This window comes from Maylandia zebra, linkage group LG13 (genome assembly GCF_041146795.1).
Source record: "Maylandia zebra isolate NMK-2024a linkage group LG13, Mzebra_GT3a, whole genome shotgun sequence".
In the NCBI taxonomy this organism is placed as follows: Eukaryota; Metazoa; Chordata; class Actinopteri; order Cichliformes; family Cichlidae; genus Maylandia; species Maylandia zebra.
Window position 1 is genome coordinate 10439378 of NC_135179.1, and position 27235 is coordinate 10466612.

Here is a 27235-nt window from a genome sequence, read left to right on the forward strand (position 1 = left end):
GCTCTTTACAGGAAGGGTCAGAGCAGACTCTACCTGCTGAGGCGGCTGAGGTCATTTGGAGTACAGGGAGCGCTTTTAAAGACCTTCTATGACTCTGTGGTGGCATCTGTCATTTTTTACAGTGTTGTATGTTGGAGCAGCGGTTTATCGGCAGCTGAGAGGAAGAGGTTGGATAAGCTCATCAGGAAGGCCAGCTCTGTTCTGGGATGCACCCTGGACCCAGTGCAGGTGGTGGGAGACAGAAGGACTCTGGCCAAAATAACATCTCTGATGGACAGAGTCTCCCACCCCATGCATGTAAATGTTGCTGAACTGCAGAGCTCCTTCAGTGACAGACTGCTCCATCCTAGATGCATGAAGGAGCGTTTCCGCAGGTCCTTCCTCCCTGCAGCTGTCAGACTGTACAATCAGAACTGCTCCCAACAAACATAGACGTTTACATCTGCGCTGTAACTGCAATAAGTTAATTAACCGATTCGCACTACAAGCTGGTTTGCCTCTTATCTGTAGTTATTTTTATTTAATTTAATAACTGTACAGTACTCTCTGTATATAGTAACCACGGTCCTTAATCTAAATATGTAAGAAAACTTGTGTATGTTTCTGTTCTGTGTCCTGTGTCCTGTTTGTTTGTATATGTGTCTTTTTGGCTGCTGTTACAACCAAATTTCCCCTTGTGTGACAATTAAAGGATTATTCTATTCTATTCTATTCTAAATCACTGCCAGCATTCAAAAGTGACCAAAAAATCATCCAGAAAGCATAGGTATTGAGATCTGTGGTCACCAAATGAAAAACCCTTCCTTTATTGGGGATGTCTTGCTAATTGCCCATAATTTCCACCAGTTGTCTATTTCATTTTCACAACAGCAAGTGAAATTGTCAGTCAGTGTTGCTTCCTAAGTGGATAGTTTGATTTCACAGAAGTGCGCATGACTTGGAGTTACATTGTGTTGTTTAAGTGTTCCCTTTACTTATTTATTTATTTATTTATTTATTTATTTATTAGCAGTGTAGTTTGGTTGGGCGCTCGTTTTCCTTATGAACTACATCACCCATAATGCTCAGTGCGCTAAGGGAGCTTAATAGAGTGATGGGCTCATCGGTCTACTCCTCAACATCGTCCAATTTCTCCCAGCAGTCGCATCCTGCCTGCAGCTCCATTGCTACCGTTAGCCGGGGCTAATAAGGGAGTAGCAAGTCGTTTTTTACACAGGGAATTTCATTTTCATGTACCTACATTATGTTATTTAACTAAGCAGTTTGTTTGGGAAAATGAATTTGACTTTTTTCCGCGGCGCGGCGTCTTCTGGAAGAGAAAATTCTCCCTGTAAAGTCAGTGTTTTTTCGCGGCGACCTCGGTAGCCGACCGGGTTTAGCAAGTCAGTTTTGGTAACCGATAGATTCATCTGTCCGCCTCTGCTGCTGCTCTGTCGGGGGACAAAATCAGTCAGATGTTGGACGGTGAAAACATCATCGGAACTCTAACATTTTTACACCGAGTTGCGAAGTTGAATTACCAAGGTGAACATCTTTCGAGAAAGAGCCAGCAATAATAATAATAAGAGGAGGAGAGCGAGAGTTTGGATCTCGCACCGAAGGAAGAGAACCCGGAGAGAAGAAGGGACGCTAGGGGAAGAAAATCCTGATGCCCAGTGATGGCAAACGAGCCGATTATCCTAAATGTCTATGATATGGTAAGTAGAAGCGGAAACGTGAACGTTTTCTTGCTTATTTGTTATCACTTGATCTAAGAAGTATGTTTGAGAGGAGTATTATTTATCCAGGACACAACGCTGAAGCGCGTTATAAAAATGCGATTTTAATTCCTCGTTGGTTATCAGCACTTGTACAATAATGGAAGAAAAACACTCAAAAGCATTTTCGCGTAATTACGAACCACTCTTCAATTCGGCATACTCACACAACACCAAAGCAATTGCCGTTTAATGCAGTTCCATCTTTAGTAATTAGTTTGCTTATTCCCCCTCAGTTGTTTTCTTGCAAAACACAGTGAGTCAGGGTTGCAAGCGGTTGAACCAATTCATGTACGCTTTATTGTCGTATGATCCTTTTCGAAAGGTTTTTGTCTATTTGTATTAGATCCAACATTGTTTTGGTGTCTGTTCAGTGCAAACAAAATAAGCCGGTTTGCAAATGGCGACAGGAAAAGCAGTGTGAAAAGAATCAAGAACGAAAATTAAGCAACTTGGAACCCACAGCTGATTTGCTAGTCCATATATTAAATCTCCGTTTGTTCTGGCTATCTTTTATGTATCTTCCATGATAGGACTGCCAGAAAACTGGTCCACTGTGGACTACAGACAAAAAACAAAGCAAAAAAAACTAGTAAAAGTTTAGGCTTTACAGGAAGTCACTATTTAACTAAGCCTAGTTTTGCATCTTAAGGATTTCAGTTCACTCTAAACACCAAACCAAAAGCAGATGTGAAAGTCACATGGTAATTTCTACTGCATAGAACGTGCTATCGACTCTTTGTTATAGCATTAGTCTGAGGTTCAGTAATTTGAGTCACTATGTTGTCACCATGCTGGGATGAGTCAGTGGGGATGGGTTCTGGAAATTGATGTATTGATGAATCATTGATTAATATGGCTGAAGATTACATTTAAAGTGGGTCTTGCTTGAGGTTATAAAACAGATCGGGGTAGTGCTCTGGGACAGTGTGCATGAACTCCTGGCTGGAAAACCACAACATCCTTTGTATGTACACTTGGCTTTGTGACCTGTGCATCGTAAATCATGACGGTCTTCCTTACTTGAACATGTTACTCCCTGGTAAAATATAAATGGCCTTTTTTAGGACCCGATTCTTTTCTTCTTGGTCCTGCTTTTGTTCTATTTATTGATGTCCCTCTGCAGCTGCTGGTCAATATATCTGCAGAGGTTTGGGGTCACATGGGTTGAAATGGATTAACACTGAAAGCCAGAGAGTCATTAAACAGACCTTTGAGAGTCAGTAGAAAGAGTAGTGTGTTGCACGATTACAAATTATATACATTGGTATGTATTCATTCCTTTCTTCCTTAGTTTCTTATTCTTTATTCCCCTTTTTCTCTCTTCCTGTTCTCTTCATTACTTTCTTTCACTTTCTCTTGCTTTCCACATGACTTGCATTCTCTGTAAAGTCTGAAGAGCTTTTATTTCTGTCTTGCTTCCATTCATGTGAATAGCTGCAGGGGCCGTTGCTTTAAGAAGCTACTCATACACATCTAAAAGACACATGTGTTAGATCTTTAGAGTATATTTGAGAATCGACAGTAGAGACGGAAGGACATATTTTCCATACAGAAGAAACTGTGTGTTTTTTGCTTCTGCCTAACGATCCGCTCTGAACCATGCATATTTGCGATGTTTGTGTGGAAACTGGTGCCGCGGCAAACATTCACTGTGGCAGGAGTCCAGTCCTTCATTCCAGCACTTTTTAAAGGCTTCCTCTTTCTTTTAATCAGCCAGTTCAGACCTAAGTACTGTAGGAGGGGTGACCTGCTAGTGGCATGATCACTAACTGGTGGGTACATTTTGCTGTGTGCTGGTTGTTAATTGGCTTCCTTTCCTTCACTTTTGACAGTTGACCTAACTAAAAATCAGTTTTGCTTTGTACATGCATTGACCCCCACGATGATAATAACAGTACAGCAGAACTAATGGTTTTGCACCTCGGTTTGAGTGTAAGTATACAGTACTGTGCAAAAGTTTTTGGCAGGTGTGAAAAAATGCTGTAAACAAAGAATGCTTTCAAAAACAGAAGTGCTAATCATTTATTTTCATCAAGCAACAAAATGGAGTGAATAAACAAAAGAGAAATCTGAATCAAATCAATATTTAGTGTGACCACCCTTTGCCTTCAAAACGGCATCAATTCTTCTAGGCACACTTGCACACAGTTTTTGAAGGAACTCGTCTGGTAGGTTGTTCCAAACATCTTGGAGAACTAACCACAGATCTTCTGTGGACATAGGCTTCCTCACATCCTTTTGTCTCTTCATGTAATCTCAGACACACTCGACTTCCAGTACTACTTGTTCTTCTTTACGTGGAAGCTAGTTCTTAATGACTTTGGCTGTATATAATATAATAAATTTGGGCCCAATCGTATGCCTCTCTGATGGTATTGCGTAATGGATGAGTATCTTTCTATATTTCTCAGCATTGAGAACACCATTAATCCTGACTGAATCTCCAACTCCATTTGCAGGAATGCAGCCCCAAACATTCAAGGAACCTCCACCATGCTTCACTGTTGCCTGCACACAACCATTATGGTACCGCTTTCCAGCCCTTTGATGAACAAACTGCCTTGTGCTACTGCCAAATATTTCAAATTTTGACTCATCAGTCCAGAGCACCTGCTGCCATTTTTCTGTACCCCAATTTCTATGTTTTTGTGCATACTTGAGTCGCTTGGCCTCGTTTCCACGTCGGAGGTATCGCTTTTTGGTTGTAGCTCTTCCATGAAGACCACTTCTGGCTAGTCTTCTCCGGACAATAGCTGAGTGTACTTGGGTCCCACTGGTTTCTGCCAGCTCTGAGCTGATGGCACTACTGGACGACATCTAATTTTGAAAGGTAACAAGCTTGATGTTCTTTCATCTGCTGCACTAAGTTTCCTTGGCCAACCACTGCGTCTACGATCCTCAGTGTTGCCAGTTTCTTTGTGCTTCTTCAAAAGAGCTTGAACAGAACATCTTGAAACCCCAGTCTGCTTTGAAATCTTTGTCTGGGAGAGACCTTACTGATGCAGTAAACTACCTTGTGCTTGTTGATGTGCTCACTCTTGCCATGAAATGAAACTCTTTCACCTCACCTTCGTAGCAGAGGCTGTTCCTCACCCAGTTTTAAGCTTCAGACACAGCTGCTTCTGTTTCAGTTAATGACTGTTTCAACCTACGTGCGACATTGATGATCATTAGCACCTGTTTGGTATAATTGGTTGATCATACCTCTGACTATGATCCTACAAAATCCCTGACTTTGTGCAAGTGTACCTATAGGAATCGATGCTGGTAGTAACACCAAATATTGATTTAAAAAAAAATATTATTATATTTCTGGAACCATTCTTTGTCTACCACCATTTTTTTCACACCTGCCTAAAACTGTGCATAATACTTCACTTGTATGGAAGTTCTGTGTAAATGTGTTTTGCATTCAAGGAAAAAACATCAATTTTGCTCTACTGCACCGTAGATCAATTCCAGTGAGTGTTGTTTGACTGATTTGCTTGGAGGCTGGTTGAGTCACTTGGTGGGGGACCATCAGTTTATAGATTGAGTCACTGTTACTGGTGGCCCAGTAACAGGGTTTTCTTTTATTTGTGTTCTATGCATATTTTAGCCATGAATCTTTACCAGTACCAAGTACCAGTCCACATTGGAAAGATACAAGTAGAAGTTATCTGTGGAGCTTTTTCCCCTCCATTATATGCTAGCTTGTCTGCCACTGATGTTGCATTAAGTAAAAAGAGAACAACATGAACTGAAGTGAGTGGATCGAACAGCGGATTGACTCATCACATACCAGTCCATTGTATTTCCACAATAACTCTCTTTGAGCTGGAATAAAATGTTAATATTTTAGTTAAATAAAAAAATAAAAATTTGATTTCTATGAGGCTATTTCTATAAGTTTTAGCTTACAAAATATAATCTTGGATTTAAGGAAACTGGAGAATAACAGAGCACTGATAGATGAGGACATGCTTCTTTTACTAACTTGGACTCATGTTGTACTGTTTTTTTCTGATGTTCCCAAATTCCAGTTGGAATATTTTACCATCCAAAATATTCTTTAAGGACCAAAAAAAAAGTCAAAACACTTTAAGGACAGAAGAGATGGCTCTGTTGTTTTGCTCTTGTGAGTAGGGATGGGTATCGTTTAGGTTTTATTCGATACCAGAAATGGTGCCAGTGCTTAAACGGTGCTCGAACCGGTGCTTAAAGAATGGAAAACACAAACTTTGTCCAAAAACCTCTCATGTTTAGCTGTTTGTTTGTTTTTTCTAAAAAGATAACAATGTTAGCCTTTTCTGCAGCTATAGGGGAATTTATGGTATCACTCTTGGCTGGAAGCAGTGCTTAATCAATGAGGGGGAAAAAAACACCAACTTTGTCCAAAAACCTCTCATGTTTAGCTGTTTCCCACTTTTTCTCTGGTCATTTTAGCCTTTTTGGCCAGGGTGAAGGGAGTATCTGCCATCAAACAAGAAGACAGCTGCATGTAACTACGATGGTGTTTGCTAGTTCACCTTACATGCGTTAATTTAATAATGTGGTTAGCCTATTCAGCGTAAATTACACACGAACAACATTAAGCTACTGACCCAGAGAAGAACGGCTGTTGCTGCCATCATCATCCGTCATCATTTCTGCTACACTGGCAGGGCTAGGGGCTAGGACTCTACTCTTCGGGTTTTGGGGGGGATGTTGCTAACTCCAAGACCGATAACAGGCACCACACCCGCAGTAGATGTGCTCGATGTGAGGTCTTGCAGCAAGCTATCAAATACGGTGAATTTCTCGGCTTTTAAAAAAACGCTAAGCGTCGCCAGGTGTTTCATCAGATTTGAGGTGTTACCTCCTTTGCACAGTATCAGCTTAAAGCACTTGTTGCAGGCTGCTGAGTTTGCATCTTTTGCTGTGAAATACAGCCAGACTTTGACCGCTTCGCCTTGGGCGTTTTTAATCTGTAGCTCTGCTCTAAAAGAACGTACGTACCTGGGCCCGCCTACTACGCTTGCAAAGTTAAAATGATTGGCTGGAATCCAAAGTGTATCACATCTCAGGGAAAAAAAGCACCGAAATAAAGCACTGAAATCTGCGCTGCTTTTCGGTCTGGTTACTACCGTTTATGTCAGACCCGGTGCCATCATGGCACTGGATACCGGTACCCATCCCTACTTGTGAGGCCACTTTACAACTGTAGAAATTCTAAAGGCTTCTCAGAAAATGTTATACGTCACCTCAGGAATAATGTCTGCATTCATTAAACCTTAACAACATTAAAATGTCAGTGGGACAACAAAACAGTTTCATTTTTTTAAAGTTTTTAAACCCCCAAAGTGGTATCAGATTAAAAAAAAAAGTCTGAACAGCAGTTGTAAATCAGGAAATATTTAGATGACTTTGATTAATTTGTCACTTTAAACCAGTTTCCTAATTTATAGGTTTTCTTTTTAGTCATCCACTTGAGCAAACAGCTCTAATTTCCTGCGATTATGTTCTCATAGAAGTGAATAAGGAGGCTGTTTTGTCATGCAGTTTATTTGATGGTCTCAATGGGGCCTGTTTTATTGGGAGGTGTAAGCTTAGGGCTAACATTTAATGTAAAAGAAGGTGAGAAAACAGCAAAGATCAGATGATTGCCGAGGTCAAGACAGTTGGGTAACAACTCAGGATCCTTACCTCAATCTCAAGAGCATCACCATTTATGCAGTGTGTGCGAGTCTGCCTGCTCTGTTGTTGTTCTTGGAGCACAACTGAGCATCTACTCAAAAAGATTGATAACAAGTCCCCATTGAGGATCGATAATGTCACGTGACTGTCAAGAGTGTATGTACAGACATGATTACAGGCGCCCCCTCAGCCCCAAACCACTGCTTTTTCCCAATTCCCATTCTGTCAGGTCCTCCCCACAGTCCTGCTCACATCTCAGCTAAGTGGATTTCCTGGACAGCTCTGAGTGGTTTAGTGCACTGCTCTAATGAGACAGCATTATCTGCACACCACCTGTCTGCCTGCCAGCCAGCACCACGGGTTTCTTTGTCTCAGAGCGTGTAAGAGGACATGTTAGGATATTAGGTTTAACTGTGTAATGGAGCCTGATACTCAGCCGAGCAGGCTATGTGTTGGCTGCAGTGTCTTTGTGTGGATCAATTAGGGACATGCAGCAGTCATGATTCCTCCTTTTCTTTTTTGCCACCTAGTTTACAAGGTAACGTGGCCCAAAACAAAAGAAGTTGGGAGTGTACTGTGTTGCTACAGCCACATAAATCTCTGCTAGTGGAATATAGTGCAGCATTTCTAATGAAAGAAATCTAAACCAATTAAAATAGTACTATAGCTTGGGTGTGTGGTCAAGGTTATCATTCATTAAACATTGCAATGATGGCAGCTTTCACCTCTGTTTTATTATGTAATTGTAGACAGTCCGAGTTTGGAACCAGACCTAATTTACTGTACTTCTCAGTCTTTTTAATTAGAGCTAACAGCTGATATAAAACTGGAGATTTTATTTCCATAATAAACAGTCTCTTAATACAAGTTCCTCACATTTGATTCACTCACTCAGTATTCACTTTATTATATACAAACATAAAAACTAATACAATGCAATCTAAAGCTATCAGTAATGGAAACAATATCTGAACTCTGAAATCCTTTGTGTGTAATGCAAATGTCTTAATGCTGCACCACAGGTTATGGGAATGTAAAAATTGCTCATTTGTGTTAATCAGATCAACAGACAGCAGTACAAAGAGCTCACAGGAATCAGTAACTCGAATCAGCAGTGATCTTATTATTATTATTTTTTTGTTAATCAATTGCCTAGTTCAGTGTAAACTTGCTGAGTGTTTAAAAATAAATAAATAAAAATGTAACACACTTTGCATGGGAGATTTAAGATAACTTTGTGGGTAAAACTAGAGCAAACTATTGTTGCAGATGAAGGTAAAATTCACCAGAACCCATCTTGTGGCTGGTAGTAGCTTCCTTCCATCAATTTCTGTTTTGAGCTTAGTTTCAGTCAGCTTGTTTCCGCTACACTTTCAAATCAGCGGTGTACATCTTAACTTAAAAACAGAAGAAAACTACAGAGCAAACTACAGCAAGCATTCATCCACCTCTCTGTCTCCTGTTCCTTTCATTATCTTTTAATTCATTCATAAACGCTCAGCCTGTTCTCTACAGCACACAGCTTTTAACAAGCTTTGAAGTAATGAGGTCTGAGATAAGAGTCTTATTTCACCACCGACAGGGGCGAGGAGTAGCAGCGTAACAGACTATTTGTCTTTGTTACTCCTGTTAACGGAGTGGGAGACAGTCATTTTGCATTTCGATGCAGATTAGTTTTCTTAACATAACTCCTACACACGTTCTACAAGGACATATTGGCACATACTACGCTGCCATTGGGTGTTAGTTCACCAACCTGCTATTTATGTTTCGCCTTATATAAAGTCAGTTAAGGAAGTTTTTTTGGGGGGGTGTCTGTTTATTTTTACCAGCTCAAATGCTGATGTGTGTTCACGTTTTCTAGACTGGCTTCTGTCACCATTACTGTAACAGAAATGTAGATAATGTTTTAAAAAGGAGCCAGCAGCCAAGGCTTCTTAGTCAGTGAGAACCAGCTGGTGCACACACAGATGGCTGCTGTTCCTGGGCTCAAAGAAACCACTTCAGAACTGATACAGACATGATTTCATATCCGTAGGAGATCAGCTGATGTGAGAAACTCTTTGGTGGGAAAAACCCTACCAGAAGTAATGTTAGGAAATGGAAAAATGAGATGCTTTATTGTGTTAGTTTTTGGACTCAATGTTGGTCCTTTATTACTGACCTTTAACAAAATCAAAAAGGTCTCTATAGTGAGAGATACGTCTACAAGCTCTAAATGCACAAGCTGTAGCTGGACTCTGATAAAATGGGGATATGCAGTGGCATTTTTGCTTCTTCAAACAAAACTACTGACACGCATGCTGTGGCTTTCTTTGTGCAACATTTGCCCCATATATAGTTCAGGAAACAAAAACCCAGCAGCATGACAAGTTTGAAATGTGGGTTTGAAAAAACAAAAGTTGTGCCAAAGCCTCAGTAAATGTTGTATTTGATCAGAATGCAGATTCTGTTTTAAAGTCAGTTCCCTCAATAAAGTTTAAGGGTGTAAAATTGTGTGTGTGTGTGTGTGTGTGTGTGTGTGTGTACAGTGGAACCCAACTTACAAAATTAATTCGTTCCAAAGGGTCTTTCGTAAGTCGAAGCACCCATTGCGTCTTTTGAGTGAATGATAGGCTAATTGCTAACTACAACTACAATACGTCCAAGTGGAACAGCGAAGCGCAAGTACGAAAGCCAAGGGGGTTGTCACAGGATTCGGAAGGCATTATGGGCATTGTAGGCATTCTGGGCTCAGCCAATCAGAGCCAGCGAATTTCGTTATGCGGGCATTTTGCCATAACACGAGCAGAAATATTGCCGTTAAGTGCCTTCGTAACTTGAATTTTTCGTTAAATGGGGTATTCATAAGTCGGGGTTCCACTGTATATTTTTTCCCGCATATACTGTTACAATGGTGGGTGTGCATATTTAACATGGCTGGCTCTGTGCAAGTTATCCTATAAGCCTAAAGCTTAGGTTTCAGCTTGGTTTCATGCATTTGGATGCTCTTGGCTCGGTATGATGTCAGTGAGAGGATATCCTAGTATGGTCATCTCAATCACAGAGCTCTGGCTGTGAACACGCAGCCCCAACCATCTGAATTCAAATAAGGAAAAATTGAAAGAAGCACATCAGATAGTGGATAAAGCGTTTAAGGTGCACTGTAACTGTTTTAGATATTCTAGTAGAGTTGAAGAATACATCCAGTTTACTCCTAGTTCTTTTTTTCCATTCCCAAGACTGGAAAAACAGGGAGCATTGCATTTGGAAGGGCATCCAGCAGGTAGCATCCGCAAAGCCTTTGTGATCAGTTGGTGTTTAAACTCTTACATTCCACAGAGGTTATATTTTGCATTGCAGATGTGGCGGAGACCAGCAGCTCTGCCACAAGTGACTTTAAGCAGCTACATAATGTATTTGCATAATGACAGACGGGAAATGTGATAACTGTTTTAAATAGCAAGCTGTCTTCTGTGATACCTGATAACTGTAGTTTGCATTGGAAGCTGTTTTTATGTCAAGAAGGAAAGCCTCTGTGTGTACACACTAATAAAATATGTCATTTTCAAGTAATTAAGTTGTTTATTGTCACTCTGGTTAAACACATTTAATGCCTCAAATATGTAAGATGGAAAGCTCTAATATAATATACAAATCCAAATAATACTTAAAATCAATTTAAACAGATTCCTTTTTTTTTTTTTTTTTGGCCTGTCCTGTTTGGCTCTTTTGCCATCAGAATTGTTGTCTAAAGGCAAAGAAAGATGCCCAACGGATTTACTTTACCAAACTGACCATCCCAGCCTTGCCGTAATGGTCCATTTGATTCACCTTTTATTGTTTATTTTATTTTCACTTACTGAATACGGGACAGACTTGACTGGGGGAAAGAAGGGGAGAAAGAAAGAGGGAAAGAGAAACAGCTGAGAAGAGGGACGGGGGAGAAGGGCAAAAAACAAAAACCAACAGAACGGGCAGAGAAAAAAAAAATGCATATATCAATCACCTGGATCACCTGCTGAGAAAGAAAAAAGAAAACAAGCAGAAGAGAACAAGAGTAATAGAATAAACAACATCACAATGATATATGGGAATATGACAGTAAATACTAAATGTTAAACATTATTGTGCAGCACATAAGATCAACAGAACACAGTGTGCTTTGAGGTAGGAGCCAAAAAGGGTGTAGTTTGTGGGTGTGATCACCCGTGTGTACACCTGTGAGCATGGACGCGCTTGTTTTTTAAAAGGTTCCTTCATGTAATAATCTGCTAGAGGGTGTGGGGGGGCCACAGCCCCGTCCTCCAGGGCATGAAGCAGGTGTGGAGGAGATCAAAACTCCAGACATCCAGAGGCCCCCAGAACACAAGAGACCAAGGAAGACCACCAGAGGGGCAGCTGCGCCACTGTCCCGGAAAGAGCTGAGGAGAGTCCCAGATGAGGGCTCACTCAGCAGCCGCGGAGCAGAAGCCAGGGGGAGTTGCAGTGACGCGCCCGTGAGCTCCGCCGGCAGCCAGCTGCGCCTGAGTGACCGAGCCCCAGGCCGAGAGGCCGGGGCACCCCACCTCCGAAGTGGCCCGAGCGAGCCCCAGGCTCCAGGCCCCGATAAGCGGCCGCCAAGGAGTGAGCCGGTGTGTACCTGGATGCCCATCCCCGTACACAAAGAACCACCAACGCACCGATGTCTGAGGGGGTCTGCCACTGGCAGGGGAAGTGGTGGTAGGGGGAGATAGGCCTCCAAACCTTGGAGGGCCTGAGATGTCCCCAGAGAGGTGGCGCCTGACACCCAACCTGACATATAGACACAGACATACAGGCACACACAGATACAACATCCATTCCCACCCTCATGCTCTCATATGCACTTACTCCACACTCAACCAACGTGGAGACAGACATAAAGAGACGTTGTACACACGATCACACTCCCCAAGCGTACTCTACAAACCGGGTCTAGGTGCCCCCGCCCCTGGAGGGTGGGAACTGCACCCAGACCCAGGTGGTGTTTCCCTTTTCCCTGTGGTGGGGGGAGGCAGACCGCCCCGACTCCGCAGCAGGAGGAAGGCCCCACACTCCAGACCGCAGTCGGACGGCCAACTCCTCCTCCTAGTCCTAGCCCCCCTGCTCCAGCAGGTCGCAGAGAATGGGGGTGAGAGAAGACTCCAAACCTCCCTCCACCCGCTCATTGTAATGTTGATGCATGTGTGTTCTAAGGTGCATTTAAAACCCAGGAGGGCATGGAGCTACCTGCCAGAGAGCAGCAGGTAAGCGCATAGTCCCTCCTGCTAGCCCTCAATGTCTACGTGTATTTAAAATTGAGAGGTGGGCAACGATGCCAGGGGTGGGGTGTATACCCTGATGGTACTTTGGACTCCGTGTATCGTGCCCACCCCCAAGACCCTATATGTATGTGTAATGAGAGTGTGAGTAATGTGAATGTCTAAGTTGTGGGATAAAATTGAGGCAGAGGCAGCCAGAAGGGGACAGAGGGGGGGGTAGCCTCCTCTGCACCCTGGTGACATACCCCTACTCCAAGGCCCTGCATGTGTGGGTGGTTGTGGTGGAGTGGGAAGAGGGAGGCAGCTGGAGATGGGGAGGGAAGGAAGGGAGGGGCAAGTGACCCCTCCCTGGGGCCAGCTCCCCCGCTGACCCCAGTAGGCACCCCCATACTCCGCGACCTGCCAGGGAAAGGGGGCCCCGCCAGGGAAAGGGCTCATTTTCAAGTAATTAAGTTGTTTATTGTCACTCTGGTTAAACACATTTAATGCCTCAAATATGTAAGATGGAAAGCTCTAATATAATATACAAATCCAAATAATACTTAAAATCAATTTAAACAGATTCCTAATGTCAGAATTAATGTCTTTAAATGGTCAGCATAACACAGAGCTCAAAGAAACTGTAAAAACTCCAAGTGCTACATCTCAGACTCTGCAGGCCTCAGTTAACTGTTAAAGGTAATGGCAGTACAGTTAGAAAAAAGACATGTATGGCTTTTTTGGAAGTGTTACCAGGAGCAAGCTGCCAAGCATGGTGTCACAGGGGTGATTATTTGGGCTTATTTGGCAGCTGTAAGATCTGGGAATCAGCGAGTTGACCACAAATTCCTCTGTATACCAAAGTATTCTAGAATCAAATGTGAGCCCATTTGTCCAGCAGCTAAAGCTCAGCCAAAACTAAGTCATGCAACAGGATAGGGCTGCCACGATTAGTTGACTAGTCACGATTACGTCGACTATCAAAATCGTCGACTACCAATTTAATAGTCGATGCGTCGTTTGAAGCTTTGTAACATCCAAAACACGCAGGAATAAGTAGCAGGATTTAAGCGTGTAATAACGGACTGAAACAGTAGATGACAGCACTGCATGTACAAGGATGCCAGCTGCCCTTAAACCCCGAAGAAGAAGAAGCTGTGTCCCAGAATTCATAGCGCGGCCCAGCTAAGTTTCCAACAATGGCGGCAGCTAGTTAGTTTTAATATTACTCTTATTATTCTTTCTGGGTCACAAAATAAACGTTTAACATATTTTCAGGCGAGAATGTAGCTGTGTAAACCTCAAATATCTGCTCAGTTTATCAGGACACCACATATTTTCAAAAGCGCTCCGACGTTTTCGGATATGTCTGTTACGCACCAGCTCAATATCTAGCCCGGGTTCAAGGCTCACTAGAGCCGGTGAGAACACCGGACTCCCGGCAAACCCACCGCCGTCTTTCGCTACTCAGGTTAAACATGATATATAAGTCACTTAAATAACTTAAAATATTATTGTTTGGCTTTTTTCAGTATTTTATTTGTTCCTGAGTAAATCGGTTTGGCTGAGATTAAAGTTATAGTTTTTACACAGCTGAATAAACGTCAAGCAGACAACTGATCATCAGAAGTGTGAGATCAGAATCAGAATACTTTATTGATCCCTAGGGGAAATTATTTTGCTGGAGAATATACTCCGGTGTGCTGTTATATTTTAGATGGCAAGGAGCAGATGGCTGAGTTTCTTAAACTTCACCGAAACAATCTGCAAATTTCATTAAAATTTAATAAACTATCATCTTGTCTTTTTTTTTTTTTTTTTTTTTAGTTAGCACATACCTTAAACACTTAAGGCTGTAAGCTAATGATAGTTATACAAGAGCAGATGCATGCTGGTGCAATAAGCTGTACGTTGTACGTCCAATTGATGCATGATCTGATTAGTCGACTAGTCGCAAAAATAATCTGTGACTAGTCGACTATCAAAATAATCGTTTGTGGCGGCCCTACAACAGGACAACGATCCCAAACACAACAGCAAATCTGCAACATAATGGCTGAAAAAAAGAATCAGAATTAGTTTTTCACAGGACTATGTAGGTGTATATTTTTTGTAGACTTTGTCTACAAAAAAAATTGTCTCAGATTTGCATGGTAAGAAATCTGTCACCTTTGTTACAGTGCACTGGCAGAAAGGAACTGCTCTTGGTAAATTTGGCATGTTTTAATCATGCTGATCAGCACTTGATTTGGTTTGAAGAAACGTCAACAGCATCAAACTTTAAAATTGATCAGGTCCAAGACAATAATCAATTAACTGATGACGTGGCACAGTGAAGCAGTAGGAAGATGTTTGAGGTATGAACAAATATTAGATTTAGAGATTATTATTCAGCTTCCTGAGATGCTTCACCAACACTCTTCTCTGCTCCATCTTTTGTGATAAAATAATGTTTTTGAGTGAAAATTCTGCCTAGCAACAGTCTGCCCAATCACCTTGTAGACACAATGTTTAGCAGACATACTACAGAAAAGATGGATAGCAGTTTCAAAGATTAGTGCAGCAGTTATTGATTTATTTCTGTGCAGCTTGACTGTCATTGTCTGCATGCAAAGAAATCTTGTGTAAGCATCAGGGATAACATCTGCACTGTGGTCATAAATTCCCACAGAAAAGTCTGTAAATGTGTTCTGTAGCTGAATTTGATTATTCTGATATGAAGACTGGATAAATGCCAAGGTACAATAGGACAATGACAATTCAGTAATAAGGTTTGCATAGCTGCAGGATGTCAAACATATTGCCTTTTCAGCTGCCGTTTGTGGGTTTATTGCAGTGGGGGCTACATTTTGAAGGAATTTCCCGTCTTTCAGAGGTCAAAAAAATTGAACTATCACTTGTAGTTATGCAATGATTCACTGTCTGTCTGTAACAGCAAGGATTTAGAGATGCCCTGGAGCTGTCTGTGCATACTCCTCATTCCTTCTTTCTACCTCAGTGAGGGGGAGGTTTTGTCTTCTTCCTGAAGAATATCCATATAAATTTGATATTACATTGTTTTATCACATATTTTAATTTGATTCTTGTTGCTTTTTCTTTCACTTTACTATGATATGTTTACATTTTGAACAGTTTAACAAGAAAAGCTTTCATGTTGGGAAGTTGTGATGGATTGTTTTTGTTGACATTTTGTAGACTAAAAATTTAAATATATTAAATCAATAGGTGTAGAAAACATGCATTATTATTTTACTGTAATTTAACAAACGTGTTATTCTGTGTTTCTCCTTCTGCCTTCAGTACTGGATCAATGAGTTCACCAGCTCTCTGGGCATCGGAGTCTTTCACTCAGGGATTGAGATCTATGGAAGAGGTAAGGTTGCCCAGAAATAAGACTCCGCCTACATCAAGTCATTTGCCTAAGGATAGTGTTACAGAGAGGATGCTTTTTTTATAGCTCAGGATATATACACACACCACTGTTTTCCATTCCGGGCATGTCTAAACATACTTATATATAGTGTATATATAAAACTGTATGTTATCTGCTAATGGCTTTTGTTACATCAGCAGCTCAAATTTGTTCTTGTGTGTTTAGAGTTTGCCTATGGCGGACACCCGTACCCATTCTCAGGGATCTTTGAGATTACACCAGGTGATGCAACTGAGCTTGGCGAGACCTTTAAGTTCAAGTAAGTGTGGGATAATTGGTGTTTATATGAGACATACAAGTACAGATATGCATGTGTTCTGTTTTGCTAAATATCTTTCGCAACAGCCTAGGCAGCTCGCAACATGCTTGATGGAGTTTTTACGGTGAAAGAGTTGGCCTGTTTAATGTAGAATGTTAATCAAATGGCGAGTCAGTCAGGTTACCGCTCAAAAGTTTGTTAGTCTATTAGCTATTAAACTCAGTAGTGACGAGAGGACAGTCGTTCACGCGCCAAGGGCTGGGTAGTAAAATAATGGCAATGAGGAATGTATCATAAATCTATCTGGGTCCACCCTTATCTGCGCAGTTACCTCAGTAGGTTGAAGCAACACAGGATCTTTGGAAAAATGAGTAACTGCAAGGGTTGCCAGCTGGCACACAAGGGAGGGGAAGTTATTGGGAATCTGTAGAAATGGTTCTAAACATGGAAAAATAGAAAATCTGTGCTGCAAGATGTTCCAGCAACCCACAACAACAAAGACAAACACAGCCATCCTTTGTTCCTATGGGGCTGAACTTCAAGGCACAACTGAGACCACTTTGAAGTTTATGCTAGAACATTTTCTAGTTAAGAGTGCCAGGTTCTGCCCCAAAGGCATGATGCAGGCACCTATCTAAACGGCTATTAGAAGTCACTTAACATTACTTACTTGGTGTAGGTTTTAATAACCGTTAACAGCCTTTTAGGTTGTTTGCTGTGCAAGGACAATATCAGTTCAGTCCATTCTGCTCATTAGATGCCCGATTGTTCAGGTCATTCTTCCCCAATAAGATTATGTGTAGAGCAGAGTGATCAGTTTGGAAAGTCAGACAATGTGTCAAATGTCTTTTGACTACTGATAGTAGTTTGGTTTAGGTGGAGATGCTGGTAGGTTCTGGGTAGCGCATACAGTACGCGTGTATAGTGACTGTTTTGGTCAATCAGCCATCGGCCAAGTTAGAAAGCACTGATTTGTTCCCTAGATAAGTTAGAGCTTCATGTGCATGTTCTTTATACCCATTTGATCAGTTGGTCAGCTGTTAGTTGAGCTGTTTAATGAATTTTGGTATTTCTCCTACAGTAAAGCGAGCTCCTGTACATGTGTCAAACATTTTAATGCCTTTTTGTAACAGTTCATGGCCTATGGTCTTGGTCAAAGACTGAATAAAACAGAAGATTGAGATTTGAAAAAAGCTCAATTTATCTTGAACTGAAACTGCAAGTTTTCTCCTTTACTTTATTTTGAGGAACGAGCTGAAGCTGAAAAAGTAACACTAACAAACTGCAGGCTGCAGTTCCTTTTATGGTCACTCAAGAAAAAAATAAATATTACTGCTGGAAAGTTGGACATTTTTCTTTATGGATCATTTATACTTTAATGACATCTGAGGGGGGGGGCAATAATATTTTATTTAACTCACCAGGCTAAATTGCGTTTAGGCTTGAACACAGTGTTTGGCTGTAATAAAATTAAATAAAATTCATAATTGTTGATGTACTTTTCAAGTATAGTCTAACAATTTGAGTTTTGCAAATACACTGCAAACCAGTGCAGCTTTTTACCATATTACCAGCTGTCTTTTAAAAGCTGTTTTTGTAGTGGACTGCAGCAAAATGTGTAGTGTTTCTGATTTGTTTTTGTTTTTTTCCATCCTGCAAAAGATCAACATGATGCTCTTTAGGAATGTGGAATCCAAATGTACAAAACACGACAACTGATTTCAGCAAATCAGTTCAGTATGTTTGTGTGCTTGTCTACTCAGACCTACTCTGCTGAGTATTACTTCTGCTCTAGTTGATTTGCCCTGTGGCTTTAGACAGACTCCGCCTGTCACACACATGCACACACAGTAACTGTCTCCAAGCAGGCCACTAAACCAAATATGGATCATCTGTGACAAATGCCTGCTTATTATCCACAAAGCTGAGGCCTATCCCAGTGAATAAAGCACTCTCTCATACTAAAATCATAATAATTTCATTTTAATTTCATTTGATGTTAAAGCCAAAAACTCAGATCACCTTTAAAATGTTCTCAAAGTTAACTACTTATTTTTTGGCTGAAGGCAAATCACAAAATATGTCAACGTTTTCTTCAAAAATTGTGCAACATGGTTGTACCGGATAGAATGTTTAAAAAATCAGTGTGTTTTAAATGCACACAGTGTTGAACATTTTTCACTATTTTATCTGCTGTCAGACAGCTTTTTCCAACACGAAGTGAAATAGTCGCCCTCAGCCAGACTCACTGACAGAAACAGTAAAGAATATATCAGTAAATGAAAATGGTAAAAAGTAGAATTGGATTAGAAACATTTCTTTCCCAGAAGATGCTCTTTCAGTAACATCAGTACCTTCTGCCTGTTTGTCTCTGCAGAGAAGCTATTGTCCTAGGAAGCACAGACTTCACAGAAGAGGATGTGGAGCGGATCGTGGAAGAGATGGGGAAGGAGTACAAAGGCAACGCCTACCACCTCATGCACAAGAACTGCAACCACTTCTCCTCAGCACTGTCGGAGGTGGGTTAAAAAACACACATCATTTCATTGCACATTACTCTGAGCTGCGCTGAGTTTAAAGGCCAAGTCTTACGGTGATTTCGCACCTATAGTTTGTTTACTGTGGTTGAAATCAGTTGATGAGTTTGTAAACTTGTAGCTTTCCCCATTATTTGGTTTGTTTTCAGACAGAGAAACATTCAAGTAAACGCCAAGCGAACCAAAATGCATCACTCAAAAAACCATGTGAGACTGTTCGCTCATTGGCCAGGTGTGTGTGTGTGTGTGTGTGTGTGGGGGGGGGGGGCGGGAGCAACAACAGTAAATACAGGAAGAAGGTGCTGTGTAAGAACAGCGTGCGTGCGTGCGTGCGTGCACGTTGTTTCAATCAGCTTATCCTGGTGTGACTAATGAGCAGGGAGTTTTCCAGTTAGCATCTAATGCTGAGTTGGGGATTAGGACACTGATACGAGCCCAGACATGCAGAGCCAGCTGGCAAACACACACACACACACACACACACGCGCGCGTAGAAACACAGACAAATAATAAAAGACACATCCTTACAACATACCATGGTATTTTCTAAACCTTAAATGCAGACAGTACTTCACGTCAGTGCAATACAATAAAATTCAGACATGTACATGGAAATAAAATCAAGCACACATGCAGGTTTACCATTGAGAGTCATCCATCTTCCATCTCAGGATTTGATTTTTTTTTTTATGCTTACTCTAACCGCATTACCTTGAGAGGCTGACTCAAAGCGACAGAGTAAAAAATGGCAGGACACATTGATTGTTGTTGCAGGAATGCAGGATGCTTGAAAGATCAAGCATAAAAATTAAATCTTCAGAAAGAATGTTTGATGTGTACGACTTAGATGTCAGATTTCTTTTTGAAAAATCAATACTGTACTCCCTGCAGACCACTGAACTCTAACAGTAGATCAGTAGAAATTCCTAATAACCTTTCAGTATATTTTAGTCCTAGTAGTCTGACAGAAAACTAGATCTATAAACCTTTACTTGCCTCTGTTTTATAAAATGTTGGCCACAATGTGGGGCTCTAGCCAATTGGAAGACTGTTTGTTTCAAAGAAAGGTTGTTACTCGAAACACGGTGACCTAATGTATGATAAGAATCATTAAACGTGAATTTCAAAGTTACAGTCATGCCTGACTTATTTCTCATTTAAAATCGATTTCTCGTGAACCAGCAGACCACAGGGAGCACTTCTGCTCTTTTTAGGTCATCTGTAGAAATCCCGTCCTTTAGCATGCATGCGATTTCACCACAGATGCTAAACTTGCACAGAGTGTAAAACTGACTGTCTCAGGCTTTTGAAAACTAAGCTGCAACCAACTGGTTCCAATTAAATAATGATGAATGTCCAAGGGCAAAGATGAAGCCAAACCAGAGGCATGTTCATCATTTATTTTTTTATATTTATTTATTTATTTGTTTGTAAGATGTCCCATCCTGTAACTTCATCCTCTACCTGAAAATAAAAAATCACGTTGAAGAATCACCTTTTTGACACATTGGAGGTCTAGCTCTTGTGACAGAGAGATAAGTGCATTGAATACAAAAATATAAAAATAAATATAGGAGTACAGTGGTCCCTTGTTTATCGCGTCCTAAAAATAATCCGTGATAGGTGAAATCCGCAAAGTAGCCAACTTTATTTTTTACAATTATTATAGATGTTTTAAGGCTGTAAAACCCCTCACTACACACTTTATACATTTTTCTCACACAGGCATGAATATGTTCACACTTTTCTCTCTTGTTTAAACACTCTAAAAGTTCAAACCTACATAGAAAAATAAGTTCAGTATTACAGAATGAAACCAAAGGCTCCCGCGGGTGTCTTTGACGGTGCAAAACGTTTTGTCGACATTGTTGTGTTTGTTGGGGAGAAAACTTACAAACATACAGTACAGCGCTTCAGAGTCACGCTGCTAGCGATCGAAGATTTATGTAAATTTGACAAGCTGAAGGCAATCTGTACTGTACAGAAGGCACGGGGCGAGATTGATTGACAGTGATCTACAGCTAATCAGGATGCAGAACACAATGCGCTGTTTAAAAAAAAAAAAAAAAAAAAAAGTGCAATATTGCACAAAAATATCTGCAAAACGGCGAGGACCACTGTATAGGAATTAATTGTAAATGAGGAAACAAGGAATACCTACACAGACTTTCAGTGTACATAAAACTGCTTTATCATCTAAAATCCCAAACAGACTAGTAGCATCAGTCTCTCAGTCAACATCTAAACTGGATAAAATGAAAGAATATTTATTTTCATTGAGGCTTTCTTCGTCAAATAAAATTGTGCTAACAATCTGTACGGATGAGCTGCTCGGCTGGGAAAGAGTAGCAGCAGTGCTTGTGGTGCACATACATACACATAGTGTCAAATACATGGCATAGAAAAATGTTTCTGTTGCTGATGTTTCCAACCCATTTCAACCGTTTTATATTGGATGAATATTGCCTATTGTTGATCTGAAGGCTTACTTTATTATTGCAAAGGAATATTTCATGACAGTAGTGTGAATTGCTACAGTTTATTATATATCAGCCACATGTCAGCCAAACACTAAAGAGATGATATTTAAGGATTTTGGTGAATGTAGGTCACCTCCTCTTCTTCTGCAAGGAGCAGTTCTTGCTGAGTCTCTGAAGAAATGGAAGAACCTCATCGCTGGAGCCTAAACAACCTATGCAATCTAGTATCATCAGCAAAAATCAGCCACTTTGTAACAATTTTTTTGTAGATAAAAGCAAACCCACTGTCTCTGTCTCCTTACACGTCTGTAAAAGCAGCTCGTCAGCAGCTTCAATAAATGTTCTGATCAAAGCATAATTAAGCCCTTTTACTAGGAAAACACTTTGAGTTTCTTGGAAGCCACTTTTCCCATTATGCTGTAACAACCTCTAATAGCACTGAGTAATCATAATTAGCCATAACATAGACTGTGTCTGCCTGTGCAAGCATGTTAGTTGTTAAGGAAGATTGTGAGAGAGAAATGTCAACCACAGACCGAAAAAGGTCCAACTAGACGTACTCGTGAACTAACTGTTACAGTAGGTTGAGAAATCACTAGCACAGAGTCATATTACAGATTTATTTATGGCATAGAAAGTCAGGAAATCTGATTCAGTTTCCTGGAAGTTCAAGACACAGGCAGGATGTAATTTCTGGTTATGCAGTCATTGTTTGAGATTAATTTCCTCCACAGCATTCTCACAACACTGACAAGTTCTCTTATGGAGAACAAACTAACCAGGAAGTGACAAAGTGACTTATTGAATATAATTTAATACTTATTACTGCTCTTTATCTCCCTAAGTGTTGGCATAGTCAGTTATTTTATATAAGCTCTAGCACTTCACTTGCCTAATGACACAACTCACTGGTGATATGGAAATTCAGAAAATACTATAATATAATATGTGGAAGTAAACTTTGCAACTTTTTATTTGTTAGCTCTTTTCTCTCTCCTCGTGTCCCTCACTCTCTTCCCCGTGGAAGCTTATTTCCACCGCTGAAACAAAAGCCCTACATAATCCTGCCAGTCAAAAGTTTGACTTGACTTGCAATTTCAACTTATTCTTTTCAATTTCCAGTTATTTTACCAGACGTTTAAGTTTATAAGTTGACATTTTTAGATACTTAACTCAAATTTTAAGATGATCTAAATGTTCTGGATAACATCCTGAAATTTTGACTTAAGGATGGCAAAAATGTGTTTTTCAGTGGCAGAAGCTCCCATACTTCCCTCTCAAGGTATTTTCCTGTTAAAAGGACTTCGGTTCATTCTTTCTTCTATAATGTAAAGCTATTCGAGTCCGATTTTGTTTTGAACTGGGGCTTCATACATAAGTTGAATTTAAGTAAACCTTTGATTTTTCTGTCAGTCTAGTAACTAATGATTTGTATTGGTATTGTATTGCCCAGCGATCCCCAACCCCCGGGCCATGGACCGGTAGTGGGCTGCAAGAGTTGAGCGGGTGTGAAATGTATGGTTTTCGGGATAATAGGTTAATTTTTTTTATCGGTGTTATCTTTAACTTGATTTCCCTGGGTCTTTTCATGTTGTTATGAATAAATCTTTTTTTGGTACCGGTACTGGTTTTATTTTGTGTTTATCCGCAACACCTTAAAGGCCCGTCCATGAAAATATTGTCAGACATAAACCGGTCCTTTGCGCAAAAAAGGTTAGGGACCAGTGGTATTGACTACTAATTAAAATACACCAGTTATGGTCAGTTATTTGTAGTCTTAGATATAAAAATAGTAGGGTTGCATGACTCGCAGATCAGTTTAACCCTCGTTTGTCATGTACTGGGTCTTTGTGCAGATCCTCAGTTCATCTTCTGTCTGAGAGGAGTCATTGTAGTTCCCTTCCACCTCCCTTTAAGCAAACTTTATTCTGTCCCTAACAATAAAAAGACTTCAATAGTAGGTGGATAGAGCTTTTGTCTCTGAAATGACTTCTTTGATTTAATTTTATTGTACTTTGTATCATTTGCCTTTGTGGCTGTATTGCATGGCTTGATGACGTTGCAGAAAGGGGTCTGCGCTGTTTTTGTGTGAATATAGTTCATTACGTACCACAAACCTGCAAACCATAACAAAACATGTAAATGAGGGGCACTAAACACGAGTGATTACTTTTTCCCTTAATTTTGACGACTAGCATAAAAAGAATATACATTTGCTTTAAGGAGTCACTTCTTGTGTACTGAACTTATTAAAACGTTCCCTTCTTGTCTTTCTTCTCAGATCCTGTGTGGCAGGGAGATCCCTCGCTGGGTCAATCGCCTGGCCTACTTCAGCTCCTGCGTGCCATTCCTCCAGAGCTGCCTGCCCAAAGAGTGGCTGACCCCAGCTGCCTTACAGTCCAGTGTGAGCCAGGAGCTCCACGGAGGCGAACTGGAGGAGGCAGAGGATGCCGCCGCCACAGCCTCCCTGGCCTCCATGTCACCCTGCTCACCTTCTTCGTCCTCCAGCCCATCCTCCTCCTTGCCTCGTCACTCTCGCCACCAGCCCCGCAGGTAGAGGCTGCATGGCATGCTGAGAAACTCTGGGCTGGACTTGTTACATTGGCAGCCAGGTAACAGAAAACCTGCTGCAGTTGATGGATCTATCTACAGCCAAAGGTCCTGTCAGACTTATCCTCGCGCATGGTCGGGTGTCAGCCAAACACTTGAAGAAATCCTGAGCAGTGAAATGTTTTTTTTCCTGCCGAAGAAAGGAGCTCTTATTGCTGACAAAGACGGGAAACCTGTGGTCATCGCTCTCATCAATCTGAGATTTTAACTTTTTCACATCGAATATGTTTTCATTATTTTACCTGCCAAATTCCTTCATGTGTTTACCAGCCACATCCAAACTATACCAGTGCTTTATTTATCAGTGGTGTTGATCCTCACCAAAAGGGTATGATTTAGGTTTGTTAAGGCTTATGGCTGTGTTAAAAATGTCAGAGGACTGCTACAAGAATTAAAAGTGCTGGATGCTCTGCCTTATACTTTTAAGTACAGCAGGTCTGTGAGGGGATTTTATTGTCTTGAGCGACCTCCCAGTTATTGGTGGTTTTAAATGTCCAGGAGCTGAGCGCTGATATCATTTGATCTGTGGCTGGTAAATGTTTCCACTGCCGCCTGCTGTGTTTCAGATCTGGTCTGGGACAGGTGGCTGCTACAATCTTGAAAGTAACAGGTGGATTTTGGGAATTCTTACCCTTTGCCTCAAATTGCTGGATCCTCTGCCTTTTATTTTTTATTACAGCAGGCTGTAGGTTTGTAAACAGCCTAAACCAGAACTACAATCAGCTGCATAGACAAGAACAAACAGATCCAGAACCACTGTCAATCCATAAGACTTTCTTAGCTTCACAGAGACCCCCGCCTTTCTTCTATGATGTCAGATCCTCCCTCCCATCCTTAATAACCTCACATGCTTTGATTAAAGCAAACTAATGAAGTGGATTTACTTAATAATTATGAAGTAGCAACAAGTATTTCACCACCAATAATGTAAAATGTTTCTAAATCATTTCGTAGTTAGGTTCTAGTGAAGGGGGGATTGATTTAAGATGGGAAACATTTCTTTCTCAGTAGCAGCTGCCAAGGTGCCTTAGAGCACCCACAAGTGTTCTGTTGGTCAACTGTAGAAGACTCCCAGTAGTTTAAAAGCATAAAGCAAAACGTTTTATCCGAAAAAATCGAGGTCCACGCTCACACTTAGGACACAATGTCAGTCTGCAATGTATACAAATGTGTTTGAAGAAGAAGCGAAGGCAGACGAGCTCTTCTTTAACTGACCTCTCTTCAGCCTGCACTTCTCACAGTCTTTTTCTTCACACTGTGTCCAGTTAGGAGCGACACAACGTGGTGCCGTTTTGAAACATCGCTGCACAGTTTAGTTAAGTTTGATTATCGGAAGGTTATTGGTGGGGAAAACTTCATGATTTACTCAGACAAATATATATCCTGTTAACAAGGAGACATATGCTGCATATTGTGTATTGTCCCAAACAAGAGCCATGGATGTTCTGAAAACATGTTATGAAGACTAACTGATCTTGGATACCCTTTTTTTTTTTTCTTTCTTTAAATCCTTATAGTATTTCTACAAAATAAAGACTCTGGCCTTTTTGTCTGTTTTGCCATTAAACTCAGGACTCTAAAAGGCTTTGTAACATATGATCTTTTAAACTTTTTTATCCCACATGCTCATTTGCGTTGTCGCTGTTGCTTTTCTAATGCAGTTGTCACTCCATAGAGCTTTTCGGCAGCACGCTGTGGCAGTGCAGTTTTCTACTCTTCGCTCAGATTTAAAGAAAAAGCTATTGTTTACATCCTGTATGCTTGTTTGCGAGCCTGCACACTTTTCCTTTTTCTTTTCTTCTCCTGTCTGTGCATGAATGTAGGAGCGTGTGCCCCCACTTATAGTATAAGCGGTTTCAACGAGCTACCAACTGGGCCAAATTTACCACACATCTCTCACACACGGCAAAGAAATATCAATCTTAACAAATGTAGCACTGTTTTCAGGGTGTATTTACAAATGCGTCTGCATCTTTAAGAGATTAGTTGTATTCTTTTTGTGCTCACGCTAATTTTTAGCAACATTTTGTGGCAGTGTCAACCATCGGGTAAAAATGTTGTTTTTGGGACTTTCTAACAAAACTGAAGCAGTTTTACAGGAATCATGTAAAAGACACAAAAACCAGCATATTTTATCTGATTTGAAGTGAAAGGATTTAATTTTTAAAAGTTATTTTCATGTTTCACTAAATAAACTTTATAATGCACACTCACACGTACTGTTGTTGACGACGCCCTCTGCTGGCTGTTATTTGTACTGTTACTGAGGTTTCCTGTAACCTTCATAGCTTCAGGTGGTTTTCAGCTGTGATACAATCATCTGTCTGTCGACAAATACACAATAAATCGTTAAACACTAATCATCAACAAACTTAGTTATTACTTTACTTGTGATTGCCAAATTTAAGGTATAGTAAATTAAAATGACCAAAGATGGCTGTAACGTCACTTTCTTCTTCTTCTTTTGTTTCTTTTTACGTTGGCAGCCTATGAATTGTAATCACCCTCATTTCTTGTGTGCATTTATTTTCTCAGAGGAGTAAATATCCTTTAAAGAGATAGCTTGTGAGATTTTGCGCCACCTTTGTGAGCTATGAATGCAGATCGGGAAACCTCAATCATTCAAAACACAGAAAAACTGACTTCAGCCGTTTCACAGTGAACTTGCAGAGACTTTAGATGGAGCCGAACACATTTGTATCTGTTGGAAAGTTATTAAAGAAAATATACAATCTGTGACTGTGTTTGTGTCATGGCGAATTAGTTTTATGGCTATAGATTTTGTTCTAGTAATGTGATTAAAGATTCCCCTTGTTTTAGGTTTAAATGTGTTATTTGTTAGTAGATTGTTTTCTTTAGGGTTTAAACATTTATTTCATGGGTCAATATTTGTTTTAGGAGGGCTTTGCATACTTTCAGAACTAAGCTGCAGTACAGAGTGACTTGGAGGGTTGACACTACTTTCTACAGAGAATTAAACCCACCTATGAGTAATCTTTCTCACTGGCAGATCGGCAGCAGAAGTTGGTTATATGCAACTAAATGCAACTCGGCAAACTCCCAAATCTCTGCTTTCATAGAGGTGCTCACATGTGTTGACAGTCATTTAATCAACTCTCGTAAGGGCTTTTGTTAAATAATAAGATGGGATAAAAACTCATGTTTGAGTTATTTGAGGTTTTATTTACTCATTTTTATTTACCTCATTTTAAGGCCTGCTAAAGAACGGATTACTTTTATTTTATCCTGCTGTGTAAAATC

The 27235-nt window shown here is 40.6% G+C and overlaps 1 protein-coding gene across 1 annotated transcript; it reads left to right on the plus strand.

Moving 5' to 3' along the window:
- Positions 1-1110: 1110 nt before the first annotated feature.
- On the plus strand, positions 1111-26710 carry desi2 (desumoylating isopeptidase 2). The gene is made up of 5 exons (XM_004570029.3): positions 1111-1697; positions 15956-16028; positions 16254-16347; positions 18725-18866; positions 23646-26710. Exons 1-5 carry the CDS (start codon positions 1659-1661, stop codon positions 23919-23921), a joined length of 624 nt encoding a protein of 207 aa, XP_004570086.1. The 5' UTR covers positions 1111-1658; the 3' UTR covers positions 23922-26710.
- Positions 26711-27235: the final 525 nt, after the last annotated feature.